The following is a 26,508-nucleotide window of genomic DNA, read 5'->3' on the forward strand; positions in this document are numbered from 1 at the left end:
TTAAATGAAGATAAAGGCAGTTAATCACAAATCACAAAAACTGTCCAGAGAGCAGTGGAAGGGCTGAGCAAACTAAAAGATAAGGATCTGCCCAGCAGTGGCTTAGGAAGGTTCACCTCCACCTCTACTGTTGTATTCAACATGGCTTCACCCAGCCATGACAACATCTCTTTCCAGTTTCACCTCTATTAGATGGCACCGACATGTTCCCAGGTAAGTGGCAAGGGTGGCTAAAACAAGAGCCAAGACACATACCATACCAGGCAGCAGGTCACATTCCCAATTGTTTAGCTGGTAGACTGCGATGCTTTCCTTGGACCACAGCTACTTCATCACTTGCAAAGACCTCAGAATTCTCCATCCCAGGAAGAAATCCAGGCTGAGATACCAGTTGCAAGCAGAGAACTACTTCAAGACTGAAACCACACCATCATCCTCACATCCTTCCTCACCCTCACAGTAGTTCCACACAAGCTCCTCTTCACACTTCCACCACCCCAACATCCTGGAGACCCTACCCCAGCTCCACTCAGTGACCAAGCCCATGCGCAACCCCTCCCTCTGCCATTCTCTTCAGACCACCAAGGAGTAGGCTGGCAATCCTTGGCCACCTTCACCCTTACACAACAAGAACACAAGCCAATTTCACCACGCTCACAATAGTAGGAAAGACCTTTTCTTCTGTGCCCCAGGGACTCCACTATCTCAGGCATCCGCTCCCCAAAATCAATGCCAAAATCCACAAGAATGGACTCATCTCTCCCTCCTCGACTCCCCTTCTGAAACCCTGGCGCATGAAAACTCCTGACAGGCTATTTAGTGGAGTGTGTTGTTACTCTTGTTCCTCCTGGTCTGCTCAGGAGAAGCTATTCCCTTTAACAATCTGTCTGCCTGTGCTGTAATCATACCTTTGTTTTGATGTGCACACAAGCTCTGTGTGGCCTGGATCCACCCAAGGGCTGCAGGAAAATCACATTCCAGATTCCACACAGGAGTTTAGCCCTCTCCATAATATTTCTGGTTCTGATCTAACTGAGACTGGTATTACAGCACTGTAACTCCATCAACTTCAGCTGAAAGTGTCTGCTCATGCCAAATTTGATTTGGTCTGCACTGAAACAAAAACAAACCAACAAACAAGCTTAGAGTGAGAAATACAGAGGCAGGCTTCCAGAGCTCTTTGGAGCTGATCCCAACCCTACCCTTTGTCATTTGTGTGCCTCCCTTTCCCGTGTAAAATGAGGATATTGACATTTCTCCATTCAGAAAATGAGGTATTTACATTGTCATTTGTGAAGGGGTGTCCTCTTTGTATTTCACCTGGAATATGCAAAGTGACAATATTGCTCCTCCTGATTTATGCCAGCCTACGACAGATCACAATCAGGCTTTGCTATTATTTTTCTGATGAATACACTACATGGAAAAATGCCTGATATAATGATGGCTCAAGATTAGTGATGCAGGTTGGTTTATTTAAAGCAGTAACATCAAAGCAAAAGGTCTGCTGATTCAGCTCATAAAAATCATTGATGCATAAAACCAACAATAATATCGAGACAGAAAAGGGGAATGGAGGACTGGGAGAACAGAAGAAGAAAAGGCAACCCAAACCCATCATAAATGCACACAAAACAGATGGTCTAACTCTTTCAAGAAGCATTTGCAAATACCCTTGTGCTTAGCAGGAAGAAAGTCTACGTGAAAAAAATCTATGGTAACTGGAGGGACATCATATTAAGAAAAGGCATCTCTCTTCCATTTCTCTATCTTTGATTGAAGCTTCTGGTCCAGCCAGCAGCTTGGGAATGTCTTCATTTACAATATTCCTTCCTGAAATCTGAAAGCAAATTGAAATGGAGGTCAGCACCTGAAGAGATATTTCAAACCATCCAAAGCAGCACGCTGTAATACGGACTTAGCTATACAGTGTCAAGTGACCATTTGCAGTCAACCACGTCCCAAATATCCTCTTCATAAAGCCCACAGTGAGATACACTGTGTATAAATTATTGCACAGATCATCTCTGCAGAATGTGGGCAAAAATATCATGAGAACTCCATCAAGAACAGCAGGTCTAAGGCAACTCATGGACTCTTCAGACCATTCCCTTCTTGATATCATTTCAGTCACATTTATTATATTCTAAATTCATATGAAAGGAGTCGTGGAACCTAACAACTTCTTACAAGCACTGCTTGACATAAGTGTGACTCTACAAACTGGGGCATAATACTCAGGATTCATACTGGATAAGTAAAAGGAGATTCAGCCCCTAAGGAGGGAGAGCTGTTTGCTTTTGTTGGATGAAGTAAGTGACTGTCCATTACCTATAAATTAATTCAACTCAAAACACTATCTTCTGCAGAGTGTTTTCTTCTCAAATACCATGCCAGGACATTTTTGAGATACATCTCCCTCTGCGGTTACAGCACAGAATGCACTATTCCAGCCCTGCAAGGCATTCTTTTTCCAATAAAGAAAAATTCTATTTGTGCCACGCCAAAAGTTTTTAAAAGCCTAATCACTACTTGCATCTTGTGGCTCCATGATGAAAGGATAGGAAGGGAACTAGCTTCTCATTCCTGCTGTCATTTGTCATGATGTTTATCATTCCTCACTCGGCTGTGGCTTGGTCAGCTCACTGCTAAACTGTGTTCTTCCCTCCTCCCTCCTTCAGCCCATGAGAAGGTTCCTACAGCCACCAATTAGGGGGAAGCAGGTCATTATTACCTTTGTCTAAATCAATGTTCTTTGCTGGGAAGCTTCTGGCTTGCTCAGCCTTCTCCTTCAGGATGTTGTTTTTGTAATCTGTGTAAGGGAGGAGTATAATTCAAAAAGCCATTAGAACATTAAAAGACAACAAAGCTTTACAGGCAAGGCAGACATGTGATCGCTCCTTCCTTGAAGTACTCTAGGCCTGGCATCTCCAGGTCTCTAGGAATAACTCATGGAGTTAGTCAGCCACTCATTAGAAAAAGGAAAGCTGCTACGACTTAATTTTTGCCCCTGGCACTAATCAGTTATGCATACTTCAGTTTCCTGCTCCTGATAGGTACCACAGATTCTTCCAGCATGTAACAAAAAGCTCTGGATTATCTACGCAAAGCTCACCTGAAGGTGACTGATGCAGTTATTCAAAGAATTTGCTCACAGGGGAGCTCTCCTGAGACATACAGAGAAGAATTTGTACTTGCTGCTGTCCTGGTTTGCAACGCGCTCTCTGCAACTCCTTTGCTCTTTATTTCAGATTTTGTATCTACCTCTTGCTTACTGCAGCCCTTGCAGCAATTCTGTAGCTTGGGACCTAAAGTTTGTCAGCTGGTTCTTTTAAAGATTTTACCTTTACTGGGGGTGTACACGAAAAAAAAGGACAGATTTAATTGTTTCCTGGTTTATCAACATGCTCACTGACATAGGGCAAATTGCAGCAGGTCTGAACTTGGCATCACGGCAAGTCTTCAGGAATCTCAGGGCAGTGCAGACAAGAGGATCAGTTTTGCTTTACAGACAATTCACTCCAAGTCCAAGTTAGAAGACAGCCCTGATCAATTACTGACACTAGAAAATCCTTATAACGAGTTTTGACCTGGTTTGGAGAATGGTTGCTACTTGATGCATACCCAGCCTGATGTCTTCACTTTTGTATTGAGTCAGATCTGTTGTGTCGACTGTAAATTCTTTCAGATTTACATCCTTCCTGGAAAAGGAATAACAGTGAAAAAAGGTATTGTCACATCCTTTAATTAAACTGGCTACTTACACACTTTTTCACAATAGCTTTTCTAATGCTACTTTAGAGAATCTAATTTACAGCGTTTATTTGCTATATATCTGGAGAAAAGTTGAAAAAATCCATAGAAGATTTAATTCTCTATTAAGTACTGGTGATTTTCACAGCAATCTCACAGAAACATGATCTGTGAATCAGTTCCCAAAGTATAACGAGAGGAAATGCAATTGCCAGATCATCCCTACAAACCATTCTCTCTTTACATACTTTGACAGCATGGAAGTTGCTTCCTGATGTGCAATCATTATGCAAGTGTATATTCCTGGGAACATCACACTAATGACTAGAGTGTACAGCTGCAAAAAATTGGTGGAAAGCAATGAATAAACTCTACCAAACAGCCTGTGCTTTACATGGCTGTACTTGTACTAACCAGATCCTCAGCTGTTTTAGGCTCTTAATGACAGCTGCAGGTTGGGGCCCATAAGTTCATTTTTATGTATTCTAATCATAGATAGTAGACCCTGCAATTATACTTACTCTCCATGTTTCTTCACATTGTATTCATAACCTAAACAGGGAGAAAAAAAACAGAATGAGCATTCGTATCCAGTCCAACCAGCCCCTGCCAGATGACAGTGGTAACAATAACACCTAGTACTTACTCACAGTGCTCCTTATTGTGATGCTTACAATGATCACTCTCACAATCCCTCCAATACACAAGAATTCCTGGGTGTTCCCCTGCCACAGGGAGCTTCCCTTTCCTTTACTTACCAGCTTTCCAGTGGTTTTCCCAGACCTAGGGATGACCAGCCACGAGACACTACAGCAATTGCCATATTTAATTTCTTTCCACCTCCCATTTATTACAAAAATATTAACCACACCTGTCATCCCTTGTGTGCTGGTGCTGCACTTGCCCAGCCCAGCCCATTTCTTAGGCCTGCATCTATCACATGCTACAGATGCTGCTTTTCCTCAGCCTCCCACATGCCAGGTATCTAACTACACTCCTGCCTCACCCCACCCTGAAAGGAGTCATGACTTCAGGCTCTTCTTTTCCATTCAAAGGCCAGGGCCAGGAGCCTGTCCCCTCTGTGACTGCAAAGTCACTCCACTTAAGTCAGTGGAGATAGCCCCATTTTGTGTTGATGCTAATTCCCTGACTGGTAAATGAGGATGAATGTGGTGCTGCAAAGAACACACCAGAAGACACAGATTCCCTGGTATTCGCTTTTTGCGTGGCATCCAAAACCATTTGTGCGAAAGTCACCAAAAGGTCTCAGTGTCCCTTTACCTAATTACACACAGAGTCACCCAGCACAGGGAGTCCAGCAAGGACCTAGACATTTTAGTTCCTAAGGGATGCACATGGGCCTTCTGCTCGAAATAAATGCCACTTGTAAAGAGCAACTATCTAGAGATTCTAATTTTCTTCTCCCTTACAACAAAGCAACTCAGCAAATCAAGGCCTGGAAATGTTTACACCACACTAATGAATCTCTCTTGGCATCAGCACCTGCAAAGACTCCCCACTGCACAGGTCGCTGGTTTTCCAGAAGAGGATCACCGCCTTCAGCACTGTGTTTTGCAGAATCAGCTCTCCTGTCATGAGATGTCCCTGTCAGCACTCCAGGGCTGGTCTTCTCTAACGCTTACCTCTCTGCCGGCGCTTGCGGGTGACAAGGACAACGACGATGAGGAGGACAACGAAGAGCAGCAGAGTTGCCAGGATGTAGCCCAGCTGCTGGAAGAAGTGCATCCGGCTCTCAGGGATGATGACATTGATTACATTGTGGCCCCTGACGACGTTGGGATCTGATGGCAGAGGAAAAGGAGAACAGGCTGACAATTGTAATTGGGATCCAAAGCCCATATGTGAACCTGAAAAGCACTTTTAGTGAGAAACTCATCTGCATGAGAACAAACGGCTGCCTAATTTACAACACACTGCACCTTTGTCAGATGGAAGGTGCCTGTGCTCTTCACAAGACCATTATACTTCCCAGAAGCATGAAGTATTACCAGTGAGTGCTGCACATTCCCTTGCTGCTGCCTGGCTCTCAGTGTGCTCCTGTTTATTGCAGAGGGGAAGTCCAGAAAGAAGCCACACTAGACAGCCCCAAGCCTTTCTGCAGGGTAACACAACCCTCCTCTGGGTCCCTTACAACACACACACCACGTTGCTTCGGCTCCAGACAGCTAAAGTATGAAGCAGCCCCTCCCTGCCAAGGGTTATAATTTACAGAGTGGGAGGAATTTTCAATGCCAAAGAATGAGTTTCCTTTTAAATAAAATAAAAATCAATAAAATAAATAAAATAAAAACCCACAAAGAAAAGCCAAGATTCCATTCCATTTGTGGGTGCAGCAGCATTTCAGTTCCGCAGCACAGGGAAGGGTAACTCAAAACTCTTACGTGGAACATTTTTGTAGATCTCAAATAAATAGGTCAATGTTTTACACATATAAAGAGGAAGCGACTGCTCTGCTTGCAGCAGTCAGAGGAGAGGAGAAATCCAGCCCAGGCACAGACAGCAAACCCATAACACACACTGTGCTGGGGGAGGCTTTTCTCTTCAAAACAGAGCTGAGAGTGACACCTTCTCCCCTTGACAGGGAACATTCACAGAGCAGCAGGCAAGAACCAGTCTGGAGTTCTGGCCTACCATTCTCTTGGGAGTTTAACCCTGGGAATCAGTCAGGGGGAATAAGGGGAAAGATGGGGGAAAATATCCCAAAAGCCACAGTACCATCTAACAGACGTGTTCTAACGTGAGAAATGTTGACGTGTTTGGAACTGCTGCATAGCGACTGGTTCCACTGTGTCGGGTAGTTTGTTTCCAGCATTTAAAAACACCAACCCTCCAACAGTAAAATCAAATAAGATGTTAGAGCCTGAAATAAACAGAAACTTTGAAACCAGAGATGATCATTTGCTAATGATAACAGCAGTGTAAGAAAAATCAAGGGGTTTTAGCATACGCTCCGTTCTGGTAGCCCAGCTCTCCACTCCAGCAACACTCCACTTTTTACTGGCATTGCTCGATGCTCTGTGCTTGCTGGCTACAGTGCTGAAAACCAGCATGTGTTTTTCACCACTGCTAAGCTAAAAAATACCAAACCAAAAAACCCACTTGCAAAGCTGCAAACAGTATACACGACAGCTCGACTTTAACAAATCTCTGGATCGTGAAGGGCTTCTTCAGCAGCTGCCACAATGATATGGTAACCGCTGGAGCAATTGTTGAGCCAGAAGTCAGCAAACATAAATGAGTTCTATTCCCAGCTTTTTGCTTTCCCACAATACTGCAAGATAGGGTAGGAGCAGAGTTAAACTTCACCCAACATTGGAGAGGTCACTGTAACAACAAACAGTGGAAACAAGAGATTCAATAACTTCCGTCTCCTTGGCTTATTCAATCAAGTAACACTAAAAATACTTGTCACACTGGTGCTTTGACAAGCACCACTGGGGGACTTCAAAGTTCATCACCAGGAAGGCAGTAGAATAGATCCCATTTTGTAATTGGGGAAACTGAGGCACGGAGTAACAGTTGATTCAATCGCACCCAGTAGATGAATGGCAGCGCCTAGAATAGTACCCACGAGGTAATACAGCCTCTCCTCCTAGTGTTATATCAGAATGAAAGCTGAGGTGATGAAGGTTATTTCATAACCAAGACCTGATCTTTCAGTATGTCTCAACACGCCGTGCCCATCTGCCTCCAAGTCACTCACATGATCCGGATTAACTACTGGAAAATAAGTTTTAATGCGGGGGGGGAGATAAGAACAGAGGTGCCTTTACATTACTTTACCAAAGTGTCAAGGGTCAGATTCTTCTGCCAGGCAAAATGAAGAGCTCTCTACCAAGAGAGCTCACAAATGCTGGGTACGTGGCCCATCTTCTTTTCAAGGCTGGCAAAGGATTGAGAATAGTTTAGCAATAAGCATGAAGCACAACAGATGCCATTCTTCAATCACTTGCTCCAAAGCAAACGCAGAGTAAAAATGCAGTGAATTAGTAGACATACACCACGTTTATACTGCTGAGACTGAGAACAGAATTGAGCTCATGCTTATATCCAACACAGGATGAAGTTTCCTGTCTGGAAATGGCTCCGGGCGTTGGAGCTACGCCAGAAACTATAGCTGCTTGCTGAAAAAGCTCATTGCTTTGCTTTTGTTATCTCCCGATGTTTCATTTTGATTTCACGTTATATCCCCAGAAGAGTTCCATACAGTTTTTCATGGCATGGAGCAATAGCTCAAGCCTTTCCTGCTCTACACAAACAGGGCATGTCCCAGCGGGGTCCTCATCAGCAGTGGGCTTGAAAAAGGCACTCCGGATGTCTCAGCTTCTTTCACGTTCCCATCAACTCAGCACATTCTTGTGTGCCGTGCTCTCAGACCAGCTGAGCCTCCACTGCCCGTAGGGGACAAAGCTCTTCTAGGGCTGTGACAGTGAAAATGACTTTTCTCAGGAAGGCACATTCCTCCAGCACTGAGGGCACTGCTGCCAAACTAAGACAGCCCTGGCAGGCTAACTTACTGGTAGGTTCTGTCTTAACTTAGGAGCAGGCAGGTAACTCTTCAGCAACAACCAGGAAAACATCCAGGAAAACGAGGAATAAATTCCTGGGTGGGCAACTCTGAAAACAAGATCTAGTTTCCATCTGCACACTACGATCTGGATGGGGCTCAAGGGCAGCAAAAGGGCTGCAGGCAGGGAGAGATATTTGTATGTCCTGGCCTCCATGTCAGCTCAGCCCCAAGAGCCACCTCTCTTTAGCACTGCCTGGGTTTTCTGGACACCAACCTTAGTCCCAGAGGGGAGGTTTAGGTTTCTGTGACTTGAAAAAAGCCAATTGCTAGAGAAGAAATTGCTATTTAAAAATGCATGAAGCATGTCAAAATTCTGTATTAAGCAGCCAATAAATATTAAACCACAATGAATATTTTAAAATGTTAATAAGGAACTATACCCAAAAGCCTTAAAATATTAAACTTGGGATTTTATTGTATTTTTCTGCCTGAACTAAGCATGATGGTTTTGAGTTTGGACAGCCTGTCAGATGATAGCTCACTGCAGTGGAAAATGTGAAAATTGGTTTAAGACAAAAAAAGAAAAGATGAAGGGTGGAGGAAAATTCCTGGTGCTTGATTCTGCACAGCCTGGTATCTTGCACAGCCTAAACCCCCATGCAAAGGGGAGAGACATACACTGGTGAGAACAGTGGCGTGTTGTAACAGCAAAGGCAGAGCAGAATCGACCCCTGCCCCACACCTTCTGTTCCATAAAAGCAGTCAGGAAAGGGAGCCTGTTAGAGAAACAGCTTGTTTGCCTCAGGGCACGTCAGCATTGCAGAGCAGAACAGGCTGCAGAATTGCCCTGGAGCAAAGCAAACAGAAGCTGGACATGATGTCATTACAAGCAGGGTAATTAACCCTGACGGGTGGGACGCTCTGCTTTGGGAGCAGCAGCGTTAAAGCAGCTCTACAGGATCCTCACTAGTGTGGCTACACACGCAGCTCCGGGTATGGCAATGTAATGGAAACAGCTCTGAAACAACCGAGCCAGATACTAGCAGCAAAGGAGGCAAGACCTCACCTACTCTTCTAACCCTAAGGGCAGGAATAGCCCCTGGCTCAGTGTGAGAAACCTTCATAGAGGAAACCTCAGTGTTGCTCTAAGCGGCACCTTCACCTCATTGGTGTCTATGGTACTTCTGCAGGGCACAGGTTTGCCTTGACCACGCTCCCTCCTGCTGGCACTAAGTGGTCCCTGCAGACCGCTGTGGAGGGACAGAAAAGGCAAGGACATTTTGGCATTTGGAGCAAAGGCCTCCTGAGGTGATGATGGGGAGTAACGTGTCATATTCCTGTCCCGTGGCTTACTGAGCTCTTTAGAGCTCAAAGGTGCAACTGTAGGTACTCATTCTCTTCCTCAACCAAGAGAACCACTTCCAGAGGCCACTTACCTATGGCTGGGGCAATGTTGTGAGTCGTGAGGTTCACCACCTTCTTCTCTCTCACTGGCTCTGTCACAAAGACTTGGTAGATCCGGCGCTCGTGCAGGCCACAGTAGTGATGGTGCAAGTGGCAGGAGTAAGTGCCTTCATCAGCACTTTCCAGCTCTGAAATCCGCAGGGAAAAGTCACCCAGGGCAAAGGCTGTGTCAGTGATGTTCATCTTCTTACGAATGAAGAGAGGTCCATAAGAACGGCGCTCGCCAGAGGCGTACAGATCAATGAGCCGGTCAGCCCGGTCGTGAGGAACCCCTGGGGGCTGCCTGTCCCAGTGGACCACTTGTTGTTCCTCTTCACTGTGCCGTTCGGTCCAGATGTGGTTACGGTTCACGCAGGGGAGCATCACTGTGCTGCCTTCTGGGGCAACAATCACAGGCTTTTCCCCATCCCAGTACTGGTTTGCATCCTCAGCTGTGGAAGTGACAATACAAGTGGTGGAAGTTTGGTACGTGCATCTTTACACACTTGTCCTACACTTAAGGACACCCAGGCACACCTAAGATTGCCCTCAGGCCCTGCAATCCAATAATATGTCCCCTCCAGAGATCCTGAAGTGCCACAGGGGTAGTGTGCCTTGTTCACACTTACTTCAGCAGTTAGTAGAGAAATGCACCTTTATCTTCCACATCCTAGGTCAGTGCATTAAGCAAGACCACTTTCTTTTCCTTATAACTGAGAGTTAATCTCTTGCTCCAGAAAGCAGGAAGTATATTCTCTCTACAGACTAAGAATGGAATGAGAATAACAGATTTCATCTTCAATATGCTGTATCTCAATTCTCCAAGCAGGAAATGCTTTTCTATCCACAAATGCCCTAATTACTGGAGGAGTTCAAGCAGCACTGGTTTGTATTTTGTTCTTGAAAAGGAATAACAGAAGAACCAAAACAGAGATGAGCAGATTGGGGCTCACACGCCTGCCTGGTTGTTTTTATTGCCTAGAAACTGTGAGAACAGCAGCAGAAGTGATGCACTTCTCTACTACCCCATCAGCCCTTCAACAGCTTCCCAGCACAATCAGCCCCAGTAGCTTCACTTGTGCATTATACAAAGGGCAATTTAAATGACACAGTAGTGATGCATGTGTGGCACGGGTGGCACACACTGCAGTTGCCAACAGCCTTTAGAAGCTTGCTTTTAGAGCTGGAGTTAAGGTGTGGCAACTTGAGGAGGCTTTTTAACTACAGGCTTCTCAGGGAAAGCTCACTAACCAATGTACAAGGCAGATCTTTGTGGCTAACCTGACTGATGATGGATTGTTACTAGGGATGTTCTACTGCTGGAGCAGTAACAGGACAGTTAGCTAATTGGGCTGCCAAGAGTAAACATTTAACTTAACAGGCTCCATGCATTGTTTGGCACTTGCCAAGAAAGGAGAGAGGTTCATAAATACACCCATTGAATAAAATTTCTGAAACTCAGGGAATGTGATAGCAAACAGCATAGTGAGCACCACTGTCTCCTGATGCTTTCCAAGCCTCTCGTGGCATCTGTGCCGTGAACCTGCAACTGAGAAGGCATGGGCAAAACCCTCCACCCACGCTGCTCTTCTCTGTCACTAGCAAAACAACATGCAAGGCCTTCTGTGAATCAGCACACGAGACCCACAGTTAATTCAACAGCGTCCTGGTGGCCACTGGACTCCAGCTGCCAGACCAGGTCCCTTGCAGAAAGGAACACCAAGGTGTCTGCCACACCTACCTTTCTTGGTGATAGCCAGTTGGATTTTCACAGTTTCGTACAAGTGGCAGTAGTGATGGTGAAGATTACAGGAATACGTGCCTTCATCACTCTCTGCAACATCTAGTACAACAGGGAAGAGAGGGGAAGCTGGATGTTTTATACTGAGACAATGATTCCTGTTGTCATTTATACTGTTTCCCAAATGCTTGTATAGATGCAAAAGGGCCTTTATATCACTTAGTTCTAACCCATCCTTATCACCAGGGTGGGCTAAATAGAGAAGAATCATCTCACCTGATACAATAATTTGGTTTATTTGCTCTTGTGTGGAATGTACTTGTACTAACAGATGGAAAGAGAAAGCTGACTGAAGTTTTAGCTAAGAGCAGGCATAGGAAGAATGACAATCTTGGGTTTATAGTTCAGGAACTGAAATACACTCAAAGGTCCACAGGAAGCCCAAGTGACTTTCAGGCAATGAGTTGTTACCAATTCTCTTTTAAAATGGGACTGTTTCAAAGGGAAATAAAACACTATTGCCAGTGCTTCAGAGAACCTCATTAACCTCATTAGACTGATATTTATTTATTTATAGAAAATGCTCCGTAAAAAAGCAATTTTCACTGAAAAACACAAAGTTAACTCAGTCATGAATCCCCCATTCTACAGATAGAATAAGGAAAAAAGATGTTGTTTAGTACCTTTGATCACCAAGGAGAAGTTGCCATCTGTAAATGCGTTCTGGGGCATGAATATCCTCCCTCGGTTGTAGGAGCTGTACACACGCTGGTCTCCAGCTGAGTACATGTCACACAGCCTCTCCATCTTGTTATCCCCATAGTAGTTGCTGTACACATCCCAGTGCACTACACGCTGGCGGTCGTTCAGACGATCCTGGGTCCACACCATGCGGTAACTCTTGCAGGGCAGGACAGCTTGTGACCCCGATGCAGCACTGATGTTTAACACTGACACTACAACACTCTCTGGGTTTGAGGCATCAGCTGGGACTGGGAGCCAGGAGCAAAGAACAAAAAAACAGAGTTACCAGATGAATGGCACGTGAAGAAGACACTAGCGTAGGACTCAGACCTGTCCTAGAATCTCTGCACACCCTCCACCCAAAATAAAGTAACTTTCAAGACCAACGTAGAGCTCTCTCAGAGAAATACAATAGAAAGCCACTTAAAAACACTGATTTCATTCAGTGAAAGCGATGTCTATGATGTGTGTTATCAGGATCAGAGATTTGACCTGTCCTACCTACCCTTCCCACTCCTAACCCCCAGTTTAATCAAAGTTTATAGTCACTAGTTCATGGGATGCACCGTTCATGCCTATGGAAGTTAGCAACGAAACCCCCATTGCATATCATGAAATCAGGGTCCCTCTCATTTCTTCTCACAATTGCAAAAAACAGGCAGATACAAAGATGTCACTCACCTGAATATGAATAAACAGAACCTGTCAAAGCAGAAAAAAAAGAATGTTACTGACAACAAAAGGAAGAAAAAACTACAAATACAGTCATAGTCAGCAGCTGCCTCCTCTATTATTATTCCATCTCTTCCTCCCTTCTCTGTTAATTTACTTATTTGTGTATTTGTGTGTGACACCCACATCTCGGTCAACTTTCTCTGCTAAGGCAAAGGTCTGAATAGACTTGGAGACAGAGCTGACCCCAGCTCACTTGCTGGGCGTTAGAGCTGCCCAAGCAGAGAGAAGTAGATCCACACTGCTGACGCGCTAGATTAAGGGCCAAAAAATAACTCCAAATCAAACTCCTATAAAATTGATGGTGGGATTAATGCGTTGAGGATTAATTAAACTCTGCAGGATGGTGAGTCTACCTGTCAAATGAGGAGCAACGTGACTTGGCTGTTTCGCTTCACACTCCTGACACACGCTGTCGTCAGCACCCTGCTGGTCTCACCCATCCCCAACTTGGGACCGTGCCCACCCCGAGTCTCTCCCGCTCACATTCCTGGCCTGCACAGTCAACACTCTCATGCTCTGGATGCAACTGCAACTCTCTCCAACTCACGTGACTTAGATCTATGCAGGAAGCACTTTGCAAGAACTGAACTAACACCTTTGTTTCTGCATTTCTCTGGTCCAGTCCCTCCTGCTTTTTGTGTAGGAGGGGTCTAGGAGGTCTCCTGGCATCACGCTTTGAGAGCACGGTTCAGATTCCCAACACAATGACATCATTCATCTCTCGAACCAGTCAAGCCCAAGTGGGTTCCAGTAAGATCATTAGATGTTTTGTCCTGCTAATGTCATAGGCACAATGTCCTCCAGACAAAGGCTGTATTTTTTTTTCAGCCCTGGAATTTATGCATTTCAAAAGAGAATAAATTAACTCCAGACTGGGGCTATATTAACCACACCCCAAATGCATGGGTTGATAATAAACTCTGTTTCCTTCCCTTTTTCTATCACAAAACACTGGGCAGTGGCACCAGAGAACAAAAATGAGCAGCACCGTCTGTTGAACTGCCAGTTCAAACACATTCCAAATGTAAGTTATTTGTTCAACATTTATAATCTCAGCATCACAAAAAGTCTGTACTGCTCTGGATATAAGAGACATCATACACAAGACATTGTAATTCCATCATTTGATGGTCTCTCCTAATAGGCTGCAAAATGTCTGATGGTAAAACATGACCAGCTGCCAGCCCGTGCTTCTGGGAGCCAGGACTTAGATTTAGCTCAGGACAACAAAGGAATGATGCAAAGCTCTTTTGCAGCACCAAATCAGCCTTCTCCAGGAGAAATCAGTCTCACTTGTGACAGGAGAACCAGCTCTCAGCACAACAGCATCCACTAGTATCAGTGTGGCACAGCAATGCCCATGTCTCCGAATCGGTGGGGTCTGCCCTGTGGCGAGGGAACAAGACACCATCACGACGTGAACGGTGACTTGTGCGCCAGGGACTGGTGTCCAGGAGCTGGCTGGCTGCACGGCCGGTGCTTCCAGAGTCCTGCATTGCTGCTCATTAACAGCAAATCGTTTTGGTGCTATAGAAACATCCTCTCCTGGCTCAGCACGAGGAATGCATTTACTTTTCTCCTTCCCTCTTGCAAGTTAATGTAAAAAACACTGAGCTGAAATGCAGCATCATAAATCCAACAAATGACAGAAGCATCCACCGAAGCCTTCCAACATGCTCTGCTCAGCAGCCTGGCACAGCCCTAAACTAACAGCAGCGCTAACCCCTAGTTCTGTACCTTTTAGCTGGCCCCACTGGCATGGTGAGGACCATCCAGGTCCCACCTCTCCGTCCCACCCAGAGGGGCCTTTTACAGGCTCGGCTGCTGGAGCCCTGTCAGCCAGCTACATGCATTTCTCCATCACGCTTCCAAACACAACCTGCTGTAAAACAAGGAAGCGGTGAAGTTGTCTGTAATGTAACAGCTTCTTGACAAGAAAAGCTTATGCCTTCTGGGTTTTGACAGCTTCTTTCCCTCCACTGTTAAAGCTTCTGCTAGCAACTCCCTAAGAAGCAGGGCAGGAGCACTCTCACTTGCTTGACAATGACACTCTAGGGTCTTTCTAAGTCTGCCCCTCAGTGACCAGGAGATGTTGCTTCCCACTGGGAAAAGGGAAGAGTCTGTTGATGCCTTGCCTGCGTTTTACCATACTGCTGTTCTGACCTGCTGAGTGTTGCCACACAGAGCTGAACAGCCCATGGTTACAGCGACATTATACACCAGAACAAAACCCATCCAAGATAAAGGCGCAGTTAAGTAGCGTGTTGGAGTCCAGCACAGAGAGGAGATATGGAAGAGAAAGGGGTTTTCGCTGCTGGTCTGCGCACACACACAGATCCTGGACAGAAGCTTTGGGTCTGAAGCGTGCCTTAGGGTATCATTCATAATCTCAGACAAAGTGGTAGGTGCGAATATAAAAAAGACAGTTCTAGAAGGGAAAGAAAGCACAAGCCTTTACAAGAGACATGGGAACTCCGCAAGACAAAGAAGGAAGAACTGATTGTTCTGATTCCCCAGCAATGCTGGAAATCTGCACACACACATCAGGTCATGGATAAGACTCAGACTTATTTGAGATGGCTGTAAGTGAGATCACTTAGAAATCTAAGGAATCTGGAATGTCTCTGATCTCTTGCATGGCTGGAGAAAATGGAATTTAAAACAACTGACCTTCAATAACCTGGACACGGAGCAGCAGTTAGAGAAGGAATAAGCCTCTTTCTCTTTTCAGTGTCCTCCCTCTGCTATGTGAGACAACCAGAGCAAACAAGACATGTCCCCCAGCCACACTTTTTAAAGTTACTGTTTGTTTAACACGGTAGCTACTGAACAAAGGCAGAGATATATCCATAACCCAGCAAAGCTGACAGCTTATGAACTACAGGACTGGGGTTTACCCAGTTATTTTGGTGAGTCACACTTCCCAATCCACAACTGTAAGATCAAGGAGTATATACACACCTAGTGAAAGCTCAGACTTCTGTAATCACAGGACTCCAGGACCTGGAGCTTCAAAACCACCAATACCCTAATAGTTGTCACAAGAGCTCACTGTAGCTTTCATTTTAAAATTTCAGATTCCATGTGATGGATAATCACTTTGACCTCTCTCTGTGTGATGTACCCACAAAAAAAAACAACAACAAAAAAAATCTATATGCTGTCCTCTGACATGTTCTGTGCAGAGTCAGCATGTCTCTCAGCAGGATCCCAGAGGTATTCTGCTGGTCCCACAATATAGGAGGAGGAAATCAGCCTGCAAAAGTGTTTCCTAATCCCTTGTAAAAGGCAGAGCCAGCTCCTACTTCTTGAATCCCATCCACTTCTCAAGTAAAGAATGAAGCCACAAAAAGTGCAGGCAAACTAGAAGTAAAAGCCTCAGGCTCTGAACGACATCTTACATACACAGAGCTCTCTAGGCAGCGTCCTTGGAGCAGTTCAAACAGAAAACCGTCCCTCGAGTCTTGCCTGAACAATACCACCACTTCTCTCCTCCTGGAGACAGCTGCTGGCAGAGGGTCTGCTTCACAGGTAGATACGTGTGCTGATGAAACCACTAAGTTCCTGCCTCATACTGGAGGATGAAAGACTACCAGAGCAGAAAAGGAAACTGCAAACACCATAAGTGGTGGCCTGAGTGCCAAGGGGCACATATGCTCCAGAGGACATGACAGCGCCTGCTCTACCTGCAGTGCTTCTGCTGAGCTCAGGAAGAGCCCTGCCACTGATGGCAGCAGAGCGAGGATAAGCTGCCTGGAACAGGGCCTCACAAGGCAATAAGCATCTCTGAAGTTCAGATTGTAGCGGTGGGCAGGAAAGAAAACAAACTAAGAAGTCACTGGAGAAATGAGTGTCATAAGCCATCAGGCACATGGGTTGAAACAACAGTCTGTGAGGTTGACGCTCTGCTTGCCTGAGGAAGCTCAGCTCGTTATTCCTTTGCACACCTTCTCCAGTATCTCCTGCTCTGTCCCAGCCTCTTTTTGCTTTTGGAAAAGGCAATGACATCACCTTTACATTAGGGGCACAGAGAGATGGTCTAGTCCTAGAGAAAGGACATGTTCTTCACGAAATCTGTATGTGTCAGATTCCTTATTCCTCCCCTAAATCCCATTGTCTATGCAGGGGATTTAATGGTCTCTGTAGAGCCATTACACAATTATTGCAAAAACAGCAGCCTGTGCTACCAAGCTATTTCCAAATACTTTTGGAGAATGGCAGTGGTTTCATCCCAGCTCTGTAGGGAGCTGGCCCAGCGTCTAAGAGGCCAAAATGGCTTATGATGCAGTACCATCAAGGTGACGGCTACACAAATGAGCTCAGCTCTCTTCTGATAGCCATTTTTTAAAAACTCACTGACCAGTAACTAGGAATAACATCTGGGCCCATCTCAAAGAGACAAAGGAGGGAGATAGTGAGCAATACAGTTCCACCTAGACATCTCCCATCCACCACCTGCCCCTGCTAGCCTGGGACTGCAAGACTAAGCTTTCAGTAACACAAGATTTCCCTTATAAAGCCAACTGATGGCCAAGCCAGGCTTTGAACTGGGCTTTTATCTAAATCTCTGTGTTTGTTTATTTTTCAAGGCTTCCTGGGACAGCTTTCTCAGCAGCAGTCTTCTGCTTTCAAAAAGGACAGCGGGACTGGAGAGCCCTTCACCACCCGTCTAGTCCCAACAATTCCAGCACCTCACTGCAGGTAGGAACATGCCCATAAATCAGCAGAAAGCAAGAATGTGCTGCCTCGGCAGAAAGGGAAAAGCCTTCTGGCTGTACAAGAAACCAATCGCCATCTTGGCCACTGCACCATCAGGATCCCTCCCAGCTCTGCCCTAACTTTCTCACAGACAGTTCAGATGTTACCTCAGCTTTATAAACCCTTCTCTGCTCTGTGTACTTCACGTTGGCTCTAGGCCCACAGAATAGCTTGTAGAGCCATTCCAAACACAGTGCTGTTCCTCCCCGCGAGACATTAACACTTGAGGGTGTGGTTCCTCTCCAGAAGGGATCATCTCAGCAAATACAGAACAGCACATACTTCCTCCCTTCTCCCCATCTTCACTCATTATGTTATAACCTGATTTGTGTGGGGATAGCAGGAGTGAAACATCAGGGCTGCCTGGCACATAGACAGTTATCTCTCCAAAACACACCTGAAAAAGGTCTGTCCGAGATCATCCGTCCTTAGGTGGGATACTGTTGCCTCTACACAGCTCCTCCACTGCCCTACAGCAACCCAACCTGCCATTCCTGCCCTGGGTGCTCCCCAGGTTCTGCCAACATGCTAAACCACACTGGGGAGTAGCTGGACTGGTTGGTGCTTCTGAACTACAGTATATGGCCTCTCCTCCTTCTCCAGGCTTAACCCACCCCCACACATTAATTTTCTGAGCCACTTTAACCCTTCTGTCCCTATGACTGATCCCATATGTTGCCAATTCCCAAACCTTGCCTTCAGGCATTGCAAAACTGGGGATGATGTGGCGACATGGCAACTAGATAATTAGGGACCAAACTGAGAACTCTTCAGCTTACTCCATCTACAGACTGAGGAATTTTGAGAGGCTCAGGTGGCCAACCACAGCCTTCATTAACAGGGCTGTGAAGAGCAAGGGGGTCACCGCTCCCCAAAAAGCTTGTGCTCCTCTCTTCCTACTGCCAGCACCCTGAATGAAGACTCCCCATACTGTTCTTCGAGCTGTAACTGCTCCTTTGCTCACAGGTGCTTTCCTTAGAGCCCAAAGTGTTGCACATGTGGATTTGCTGAGCTTTTGCAATTAATCCTCCAATCTTCTCCTACCATCCAAACCTTACTGGGGTTGCTCTGTTTAGCTCGGGGCCAAGCTCTCAGGACCCTGCATCTGCTTTCAGCTCTTACAGAAAACTCTGTGATTAAGGAAAAGGGACAAGCCATTCTGTTATTGTAAGCTCATGAGACTTGTCCTTATCCCTTTCTTGCACCTTACCCCAAAGTAAATTCCTATGTCTCTGTCTTTATGCTGACAGGAAGAAAAAAAAACACCACACTTCTTTAATTTTTCCCCCCGTCCTGAACACTCTCACACACACACATACCAGCTGTTTCTGCCTCTTCAAAAGTATAAAATAACCTTGGATCACGTAAATCTGACTATGCAAGCTCTACTGTACTCACATTCACGCTTACTGGTTTTGAATTTGCTGCTCAAGGTAACTGATAGGAAAAGACAGATTGCACAGACACGTTGAATGGAGTGCTGCCTAAACAACCTCAAACATTTCTCCATTCTCTCCCCTCTCCTCTCCAGAAAGCATGAGAAATCCATGATTCCCTCCCCTCACAGACAAAAACACAGCCTAACTCAGGAATCTGAACAAAATCTTACAAAGATAACAGTTCCAAATCTTCCAGCTAACCTCCAGCCCCGTCCTCTGCAGCTGAAATAAAAACATCATGCCGAGCAGCTAGGAGCTTACTTTGCTGAAGCAAAATCTGCCACAGAAGGAGTTTTGTTAGCTGCTCCATTTCTTCAGCTTCTCCGTGTTTTCGTCTCGCTTGAAAAACAAGTTGAAGACTTTTTTTTAAACTTTTTTTTTTTGGAAACTGGAAAACACTATGACCTCATCAATTTACATCCAGAAAGCTGTGGACAGCAGCTCATATTCTGCAGTATTACTCCACCTACAACTTCCAATTCCCCACCTCCTCACTCTGCTCTCCCCCTACACTCACACTCCACCTCCTTCCTTTCCCTAACACTTTCTGCACAAGTACTACCAACACCCACTCTTCTCTTTCCCCTCCCTCTGGGACCTTCTGATCTGCCCCTGACTTTGATGTAAAAGTTTTATCGGGTGAAGTCGGTCCCACACAGCTCTGGGCTCGCGAAACAATCTTTCTCCCTCCTCCTAGGGATGGAACTAATTTTCCTCGTGCTTTACTTGACCCAGCTGTTCCTTCCTTTGTTTGACACTCATCCAGCTGTCTGCTTGAGACTGGATTTATTCTGTTGCCTTCAGTGGTTTTTTGATCTTTGTCTCCTCATATGGTTTTACTTCAAGCTCAAGTCTCAGAAGACAACCTAGAAAACAATATTTACTCTGTCCTGTGATTTGTAAGCAAGGGCTTAATAGCAGCTCTCTTAGCAGAAGGATAATAATGACGAAGACTGAATATGTGGGAGCTTAGGGCAGCGCAAGCAGAAGAGCCTACAAGGCAACTAAAAGCCCCAGAATGCTGCAACGTGGGGAACAGGTTTCCCTATCACAGAGGTCAGAACACAGAAAGCTGGGTCAGATTTAGACCTTGTGCTTTCAGCCCTTCATACAAGAGCTGAACTATGCCAGTAGTAGCTTGACTGGCACCAAGACAAACAGCCAACACACTGCAGTAACCTTAACCACAGACCAGGTTCACTGCTCTTCTCCTTTGCGTACTCATAACACCAGCCCTGACAGCAGTGCCAAGACACAGCAACAACATCAAGTAATGACTGAATTTTCAGCAGTCTTTGCTCAAGGGAAAGACTGTTAAATTACATTAAGCAGTTCCTAGAGCCTGTACTGATGTGCTTAACTGTGTTTATATAACCCACTCCACTGTGTCCCACAATGATTAGGAGTATTAACGCCGTCAGTTACTGAAAACAATCAGTGACAAACAGCAGAGAAAGAAGTAGTAAATTCTTAAAACCCCAAACACTGCTTCACCAAAGGAAATCTCCATACACCCTTCATGCATATACACTCACAGACCAGTTACAGTTCAGATCGCCTCTGTTTGCATCTGCAGACCAGAGACAGTCATTTTTTCAGCTTAGGGGATTACTTCTTTAGATGCTGTGGGATGTTCAGAGGGGACAGACTCCTTAAGATGGCAGGGAATGAAATCATGCCCTCATGCCAGCGTTTAAACAGTTGAAACTTTACCAGCCTAACCTGAAGCGGGCAGCAGCCTTCACAGGTAGTGGGAACAGCTCGATCAGGCTGCTGGCTGAACCGTTTAGAACAGGCCCTGAACTGGTTTAAGTTAGTCTCCACTGCTGAGTCTGTACGTGTTAAGACATTTCTCTTCCACATCAATCCGAGTCTGAGTTCTGAAAAAAGCAATTCATTTCCAGAGGAAAAATTCACTTTATTTTCCCAGCAGGTCAAGATGGTAAAAGACACTAAGTCAGAGCATTCAACATGCTGTTTTGTAAAGCACTTTCAGATATGGCCATGAAAGGTGTAAATGTTGCTGTAGACTTGGAATATGGCTCCATCTGAATCCGGCCTTGTGTAGGCCTAACAACCTAATCCACGTCGGTGACTGAATTAGCCAGGAGCCTTTTAATACAAGACTTCAGTAAAATTACATGAGTATAAAGTCAGGAAATAGTGTAGCTGCTGAGTATATGTTAAAAAATAAAATATGGTAAAGCTTTCTGTTTGCTTGCAATCTGTTGTTAAGATTATTGTTGTTTATGGTTAACAGTGTTTAGTGGATTTAACAATACAATCAAATTAGTCATGAAGTGGAAAATGTTGGGGAAAGGGAATTAAAACTTATTGTTCTTAAATGTCCATCTGTAGAACAGAGCTAAATATATGTGGGACTCTCATAGCAGAGCTTGAAAATACAAGCTAATAGCCTTCCCGTGGCACTCCATGGAGATAAAGTTAATTGCCCCACTTGAATTTTCCCTTTTGACGTTTTTCTGTACCATCCAGTATACCAGAAGATAGATTTCCTCTACCCCAGAGGTGGCTGTGTTTCAGGAAAAAGGAGGGCATTATAACAAAAACCTAAATAGACATCTAAATAATTATGCTCTGCAATAAGGGAAGCTTTGGAAACATCCAGAACTTATCTAGTCCAAGATCTTGTCTCCAGCAGCAGGCAGAACCAGACACTTCCAAGAAATTCCAAGAAACTGGAACTATTATTATTAAATAATTTGACCATGAAAAAAACCTACTGTTAACTCGAGCAGGTCTTCACACTGTCCAAAACAGATCCAGATAACTGCTGGTTTGTTTCTAGTGAAAAATCCTAAAATAATCTTCAGATAAGAACCCCACAAAATTTCACTGCAAACTTCAACTGTCATTTATATGAAGTGGGGAAGTTCGTGGGTAATTAGCTACACACAGCCACTCCCAGCCCAAGTTCCCACACTCCTCAGCTGAGCTCTGTCTATAACCTGGATGTTCCCATGTCCAGCCCAACTGTAACCCCAATGCAAACACACAGGCTCATCCTTCCCAAGCCTCAGACATCTGCATTAGCCCAATTCCACAACCACCTGCACGCACGGCTCTGACCACGCCGTGTCCCTGACCTGAAAACCTGCTGCCAGATTCTCAGGCATCACAACAAAGACAATACTGATCTATGGCAGCCAAGGCGCTGGCCTGTGGCTGAGCCAGAAGACTAGTAGAAGAAGAAGCCTTTGCTGTTGTCTCTGTGGGGCCAGGGAGCCAGAGGAAAGGCTCAAATCTGACAGCCTTTTGTTCAGCTGCGTCATCAGAGCAGAGCCTGGAAAACGTTTGGCTGGGAGGCAAGAAGCTGTTCCCACAGCACAGACAGCACATACAGCACCCTCTCCTTCCCTTGGTGTCTCTCAACCACAGGCAGAGCCTTCCAGGCTGCAATTCCAGGTTGCTTTTCCACCTTTCTGCCTCCCAGCTTTGGCACTGCAGAGGTTACTGGCCGTTTCTTGCACGACTTGTGGGATAGATGCAGATTGCTGTGGTTGCTGCTGTCATGAATTGGCTATTTCCTGACTGAAAGGAGCCAAATTCAGGCTGAACCCACTGAAGTCTCCTGAAGAAAACTGCCCACTGGAAGGAAAGAGCAGCAGCTTCTCTGGGGTTCACAACGAGAGGAGGGAAGGGACACAGGAGGCTATTTCACAGATCTTTGCCTTTTCCTCACTCTTTAATTCGGCTCAGTCTCTAGTCAGCCCTGTCTTCCTAGAGCTTTGCTAGGCCAAAGAGATCACAGAAAGGCAGCTGTGTCAACACTTTGATCAGTCAGGAGCTGAACTTTTAACTAGATTCTCCATGAAGGCTGGCCTGAACAGTGCTCCCTCGCCCTTCTCCTTCCTCACTGCCAGAGGTATTTTGGGTATTGATTCTCAAAACAAGCAGCATCCCTTCACTGCCCACTGAGGCACATACAGCTGTCTACCCTGACCACAAATCCTGCCCAAAGAAAGCAACTTCATCCATGCCAGGGAAAGGAATCTTCCAGCACCAACACAAGTTGTGTTTTGCTTCCAGGAGCTCTGCACCTGCCATCCTCGTCACAGACCAGGCTAGCAGGGAGAACAAAGGCTCCCATGTTTCCAGAGTCACCCTTATTTCAGACATGAAATATATGGTGATATGAAATAGGTGTGAAATGCCTATTTCAGATATGAAATGCTGGTGACTCAGGTGGAAAAAAGCCCTGCCCAAAGACAGCGCAGGGGTCACTAGACCAATTGGCCTGTGGGGAAACAATAACGGGCAAGCCATGTCTGCCGGGAAGTTTCCTCTTCCCGATCTCTTCCATTTTAACATTTTTGTCTTCCATGGCCACAGGCTGCACTGAAAGACCTCCCAATAAATTTGAAAACCACTAGTCAAGAAAAACTGAGCCAGTATCAGATCAGGAAGAAGGTCTAATGCCAAGAGGTACTCTCCATCCTTTTATTGCAATTTTGAGAACCATTAACCCTGGGAAGCAGGAGCAGAAGTGGCCACTTCCACCCCATTTTCATAGCTATAAATACATGTATTAAAAAGGAATGCCAGGATTAATGCTCTGTTGACACAGAGACACAAATTACAGTACAAGGCCTTATGTGCAGGATTTGTCAACACTCCATGCTTATTATCAACAACTTCTTTAGATCTTCTTTAAACACAGGACCCCTAGTACTCTGCCATGATCAAAGGAAAGGAGAAAATATCTATCCGTGAGCAGAAGCAAGGACAATTCCCAGAACTGAAAAGTAGTAGGGGATGCTATGGCTTGGGAATAAAGAGTGCTAATTGACAGTGGCTTGGGAATAAAGAGTGCTAATTGAGAGGTACAGTGGCAAAGGTAGCAAGGATCCTGCAGAGCCAAAAGCATAAGCAGAAATAGAGCTTTGCATGGAAACAGCAAAAGAGAGAAAGGCAGCAGTACTGCAGTTGAAGACACTACTGCAGTCCCCCTTCCTAAGAAAACTCTGGCGTGGGTAGGGGGAGCCTTCAGAGCTGCCTGCTGATGGAAAAGAGGACTGGAACACAGAACCCTGTGAATTACCAGAGGGTATGCATTTCCCGGGAGGCTTCATTTGGCTGCAAAGCTTTTCTCATTAAAATAAATCTTTCAGCTGCAATGAATCCCATAAGCAAGCCTGAAATAATCCAACTTGCAGCAAGAGCTGCGAACTAAAAGGTCAAAACTGAAACCCAACCACAATAACAGGGCTGTCAAGTGAAGCCTGTCATTATTCCAGTGATGTAACAAGCAGTGTATCTCTTACAGACCCAGCATTACAATGTTTGTTCCCTAGCCATAAATGCTAGCCCCTGATTTGCCTTCTCTGAAGAGCATATTCAGAATGACAATTTGAGGGTCTGGCCAGATGTTTTTCTGCTCTGTTTTATTTCATTTGAGTCCACTGTGATCACCAGCCTGCGATGCAGCCACCAAACCAGCAGCTGAGGCAAACACACATGCCTAGTGTATGAGAATGGTGGATCTCTGACACCCTTTATACTAGGTATGTATAAAACAATATCATGGCAACAGTTAATAATACCCCTGGGACAACCCATTTCCAGCAAAGACAAAGGTGAAGTCCACAAAACCACCCCACAGTGGTAGTCACTGCACTGGTCTAAGCCAGGCTATGCCCAAGCACTCCTGAAGCAAAATGAGAGGCTTGCCCAGGACCAGTAAGTGTTATTTGGGGGCTGTCCTTTGCAAGCAATTCCTCAACTTCTTCCTGTCCTGGATCTCCAGCTGGAAAGCCTTACTTCCCTACGTGCCAAAGGCACTGGAGCATAAATTAATTAATGTGAATGTCCAAGTATGCAAGATATTTAGTTAGATGGAATCTTAAGAGGTTTTTGATCTTCTGGTTAATGCACTGAGCTTTGCAGTTTGCCTAGCAGACACGTAGATATGCACAAATGAGGAGTTAAACTGTAGCATCCAAGCAGACTGCTCTCTTACTGAATCAATTAATATGTGTGCACGTGTGTGCTTATATGTTCTTCCAGCACTACTGTCCTCGTAACAGGTCAGAGTTCTGTCTGTATCTTTTGCTGTAAGGCATCCCTACAGCTCCATGGTTCCTGTCTAGCATCTTTGGATGGCGCTATATTTAAACACCCCCTTTGCTGGAAAGCACTCAGCTTCAGATTCCTGGGATTCATCTCAAAACCATTAATAGAAACCAGTTATAAAAACAGAGAAATTGCCCAGGAAACCAACACAGATCTTTTTTTTCCCCCCCAGACTGAAGCCTGAAGATTATTTTTCCAAGATAAAAATGCATTTTGGCGATTCTTCCACAACGTGAAATCCAAAAAGCTGGGTTCAGTGTGGGGAGAAAAGCCACAGGGATTTATGTGCCCAAAAAAGCCTTCAGAGGCAGATACTTACCAGGTATAAATCAGCAAGCTTATACTAACTACCATGGACTTATGTCACCTGCTAAGAATCTTCCTCATAAAACCTTGTGTTCCACAAATACCCATCCGATCATTAATCCTGCCATTAGAGAGCTTTAAGTAATGGTGAAATTTGGTTACCCCTTTCATTAAAAGAAAAGAGAATGCAGAGTCTATCTCCTCTATTACTTTCTTTTGAACTCATTTTTAGTTCACAAATCTTAATCAGGGTTTAAAATCTACAGTCCCCTGCACTACAGCAGTGCCTCCTACTAAAGCTAAAGGAGTAGCTCCATTAGACAACAGCAATAACGGGCTGTGACCTTGTATCTAGGCTAGCCACAGAAACAGAACCCCCTATGTATAGCCAGCATTTTCTCAGACATCAAGTATCAAAATTATTATTATATTTCATGATATCCATAGGCACCAACCATTGTCAGGATCTTTTTGTGATAGAAAAGGTATGGCAGAATCAAAGTCCTTATCCTAAAAAAACACTGACCAAACAAATGAGGAATGGAAATAGAGACACAAAGCAGCACCTCACTGACATCCCCAAAGCAGGTGTAAATCATAGTTTTCTCTTAAGTTTACTACCTTAAGTTTAATATCTTTGGCATAGACCAAATCATGTAAAAAGGGAAATCTGAAGAATCAATTCTCTATGAAAATAATTTTTAGTTGAAAACAAAAAAGAGCTAATTTTAAGTAGCTTGCCATGATTGCTTCAATTACAATGTCTTTAAAAACAGACAACCCAAAAGCACAGGGTATGTTTTTTGCTGCTCCCTCACTCATGTTTGCAAGGGTCTTTTTACTGATGGCATCACACTTGTGTTCACTTGCTCCACACAGGCAGGTGTTATACACAGCACAGGCAGCTGCTTGTAGGAAAAGTTTGCAGCCTAAACAGACAGGAGCAGGAGGGAGACATCCAACAC

General features: G+C 45.0%; 1 protein-coding gene across 3 annotated transcripts in view; it reads right to left on the bottom strand.

Moving 5' to 3' along the window:
- Nucleotides 1-1,454: 1,454 nt before the first annotated feature.
- MXRA8 (matrix remodeling associated 8) overlaps nt 1,455-26,508 on the bottom strand; it is a 34,821-nt gene continuing 9,767 nt past the window's right edge. For 2 of the 3 annotated variants that reach the window (XM_068414830.1, XM_068414831.1), the window contains 9 exons: nt 12,894-12,914; nt 12,152-12,460; nt 11,469-11,570; nt 9,721-10,179; nt 5,397-5,555; nt 4,275-4,305; nt 3,625-3,701; nt 2,735-2,812; nt 1,455-1,840 (listed from right to left, as the gene is read on the bottom strand). In XM_068414830.1, coding sequence (XP_068270931.1) covers nt 1,815-1,840; nt 2,735-2,812; nt 3,625-3,701; nt 4,275-4,305; nt 5,397-5,555; nt 9,721-10,179; nt 11,469-11,570; nt 12,152-12,460; nt 12,894-12,914 — 1,262 coding nt within the window. In that variant the 3' untranslated portion in view covers nt 1,455-1,814. Of the gene's footprint in view, nt 1,841-2,734; nt 2,813-3,624; nt 3,702-4,274; nt 4,306-5,396; nt 5,556-9,720; nt 10,180-11,468; nt 11,571-12,151; nt 12,461-12,893; nt 12,915-19,405; nt 19,602-26,508 lie in introns of those variants that run through there. The other variant, XM_068414832.1, reaches the window with a different exon arrangement.

This window comes from Nyctibius grandis, chromosome 17 (genome assembly GCF_013368605.1).
Source record: "Nyctibius grandis isolate bNycGra1 chromosome 17, bNycGra1.pri, whole genome shotgun sequence".
In the NCBI taxonomy this organism is placed as follows: Eukaryota; Metazoa; Chordata; class Aves; order Nyctibiiformes; family Nyctibiidae; genus Nyctibius; species Nyctibius grandis.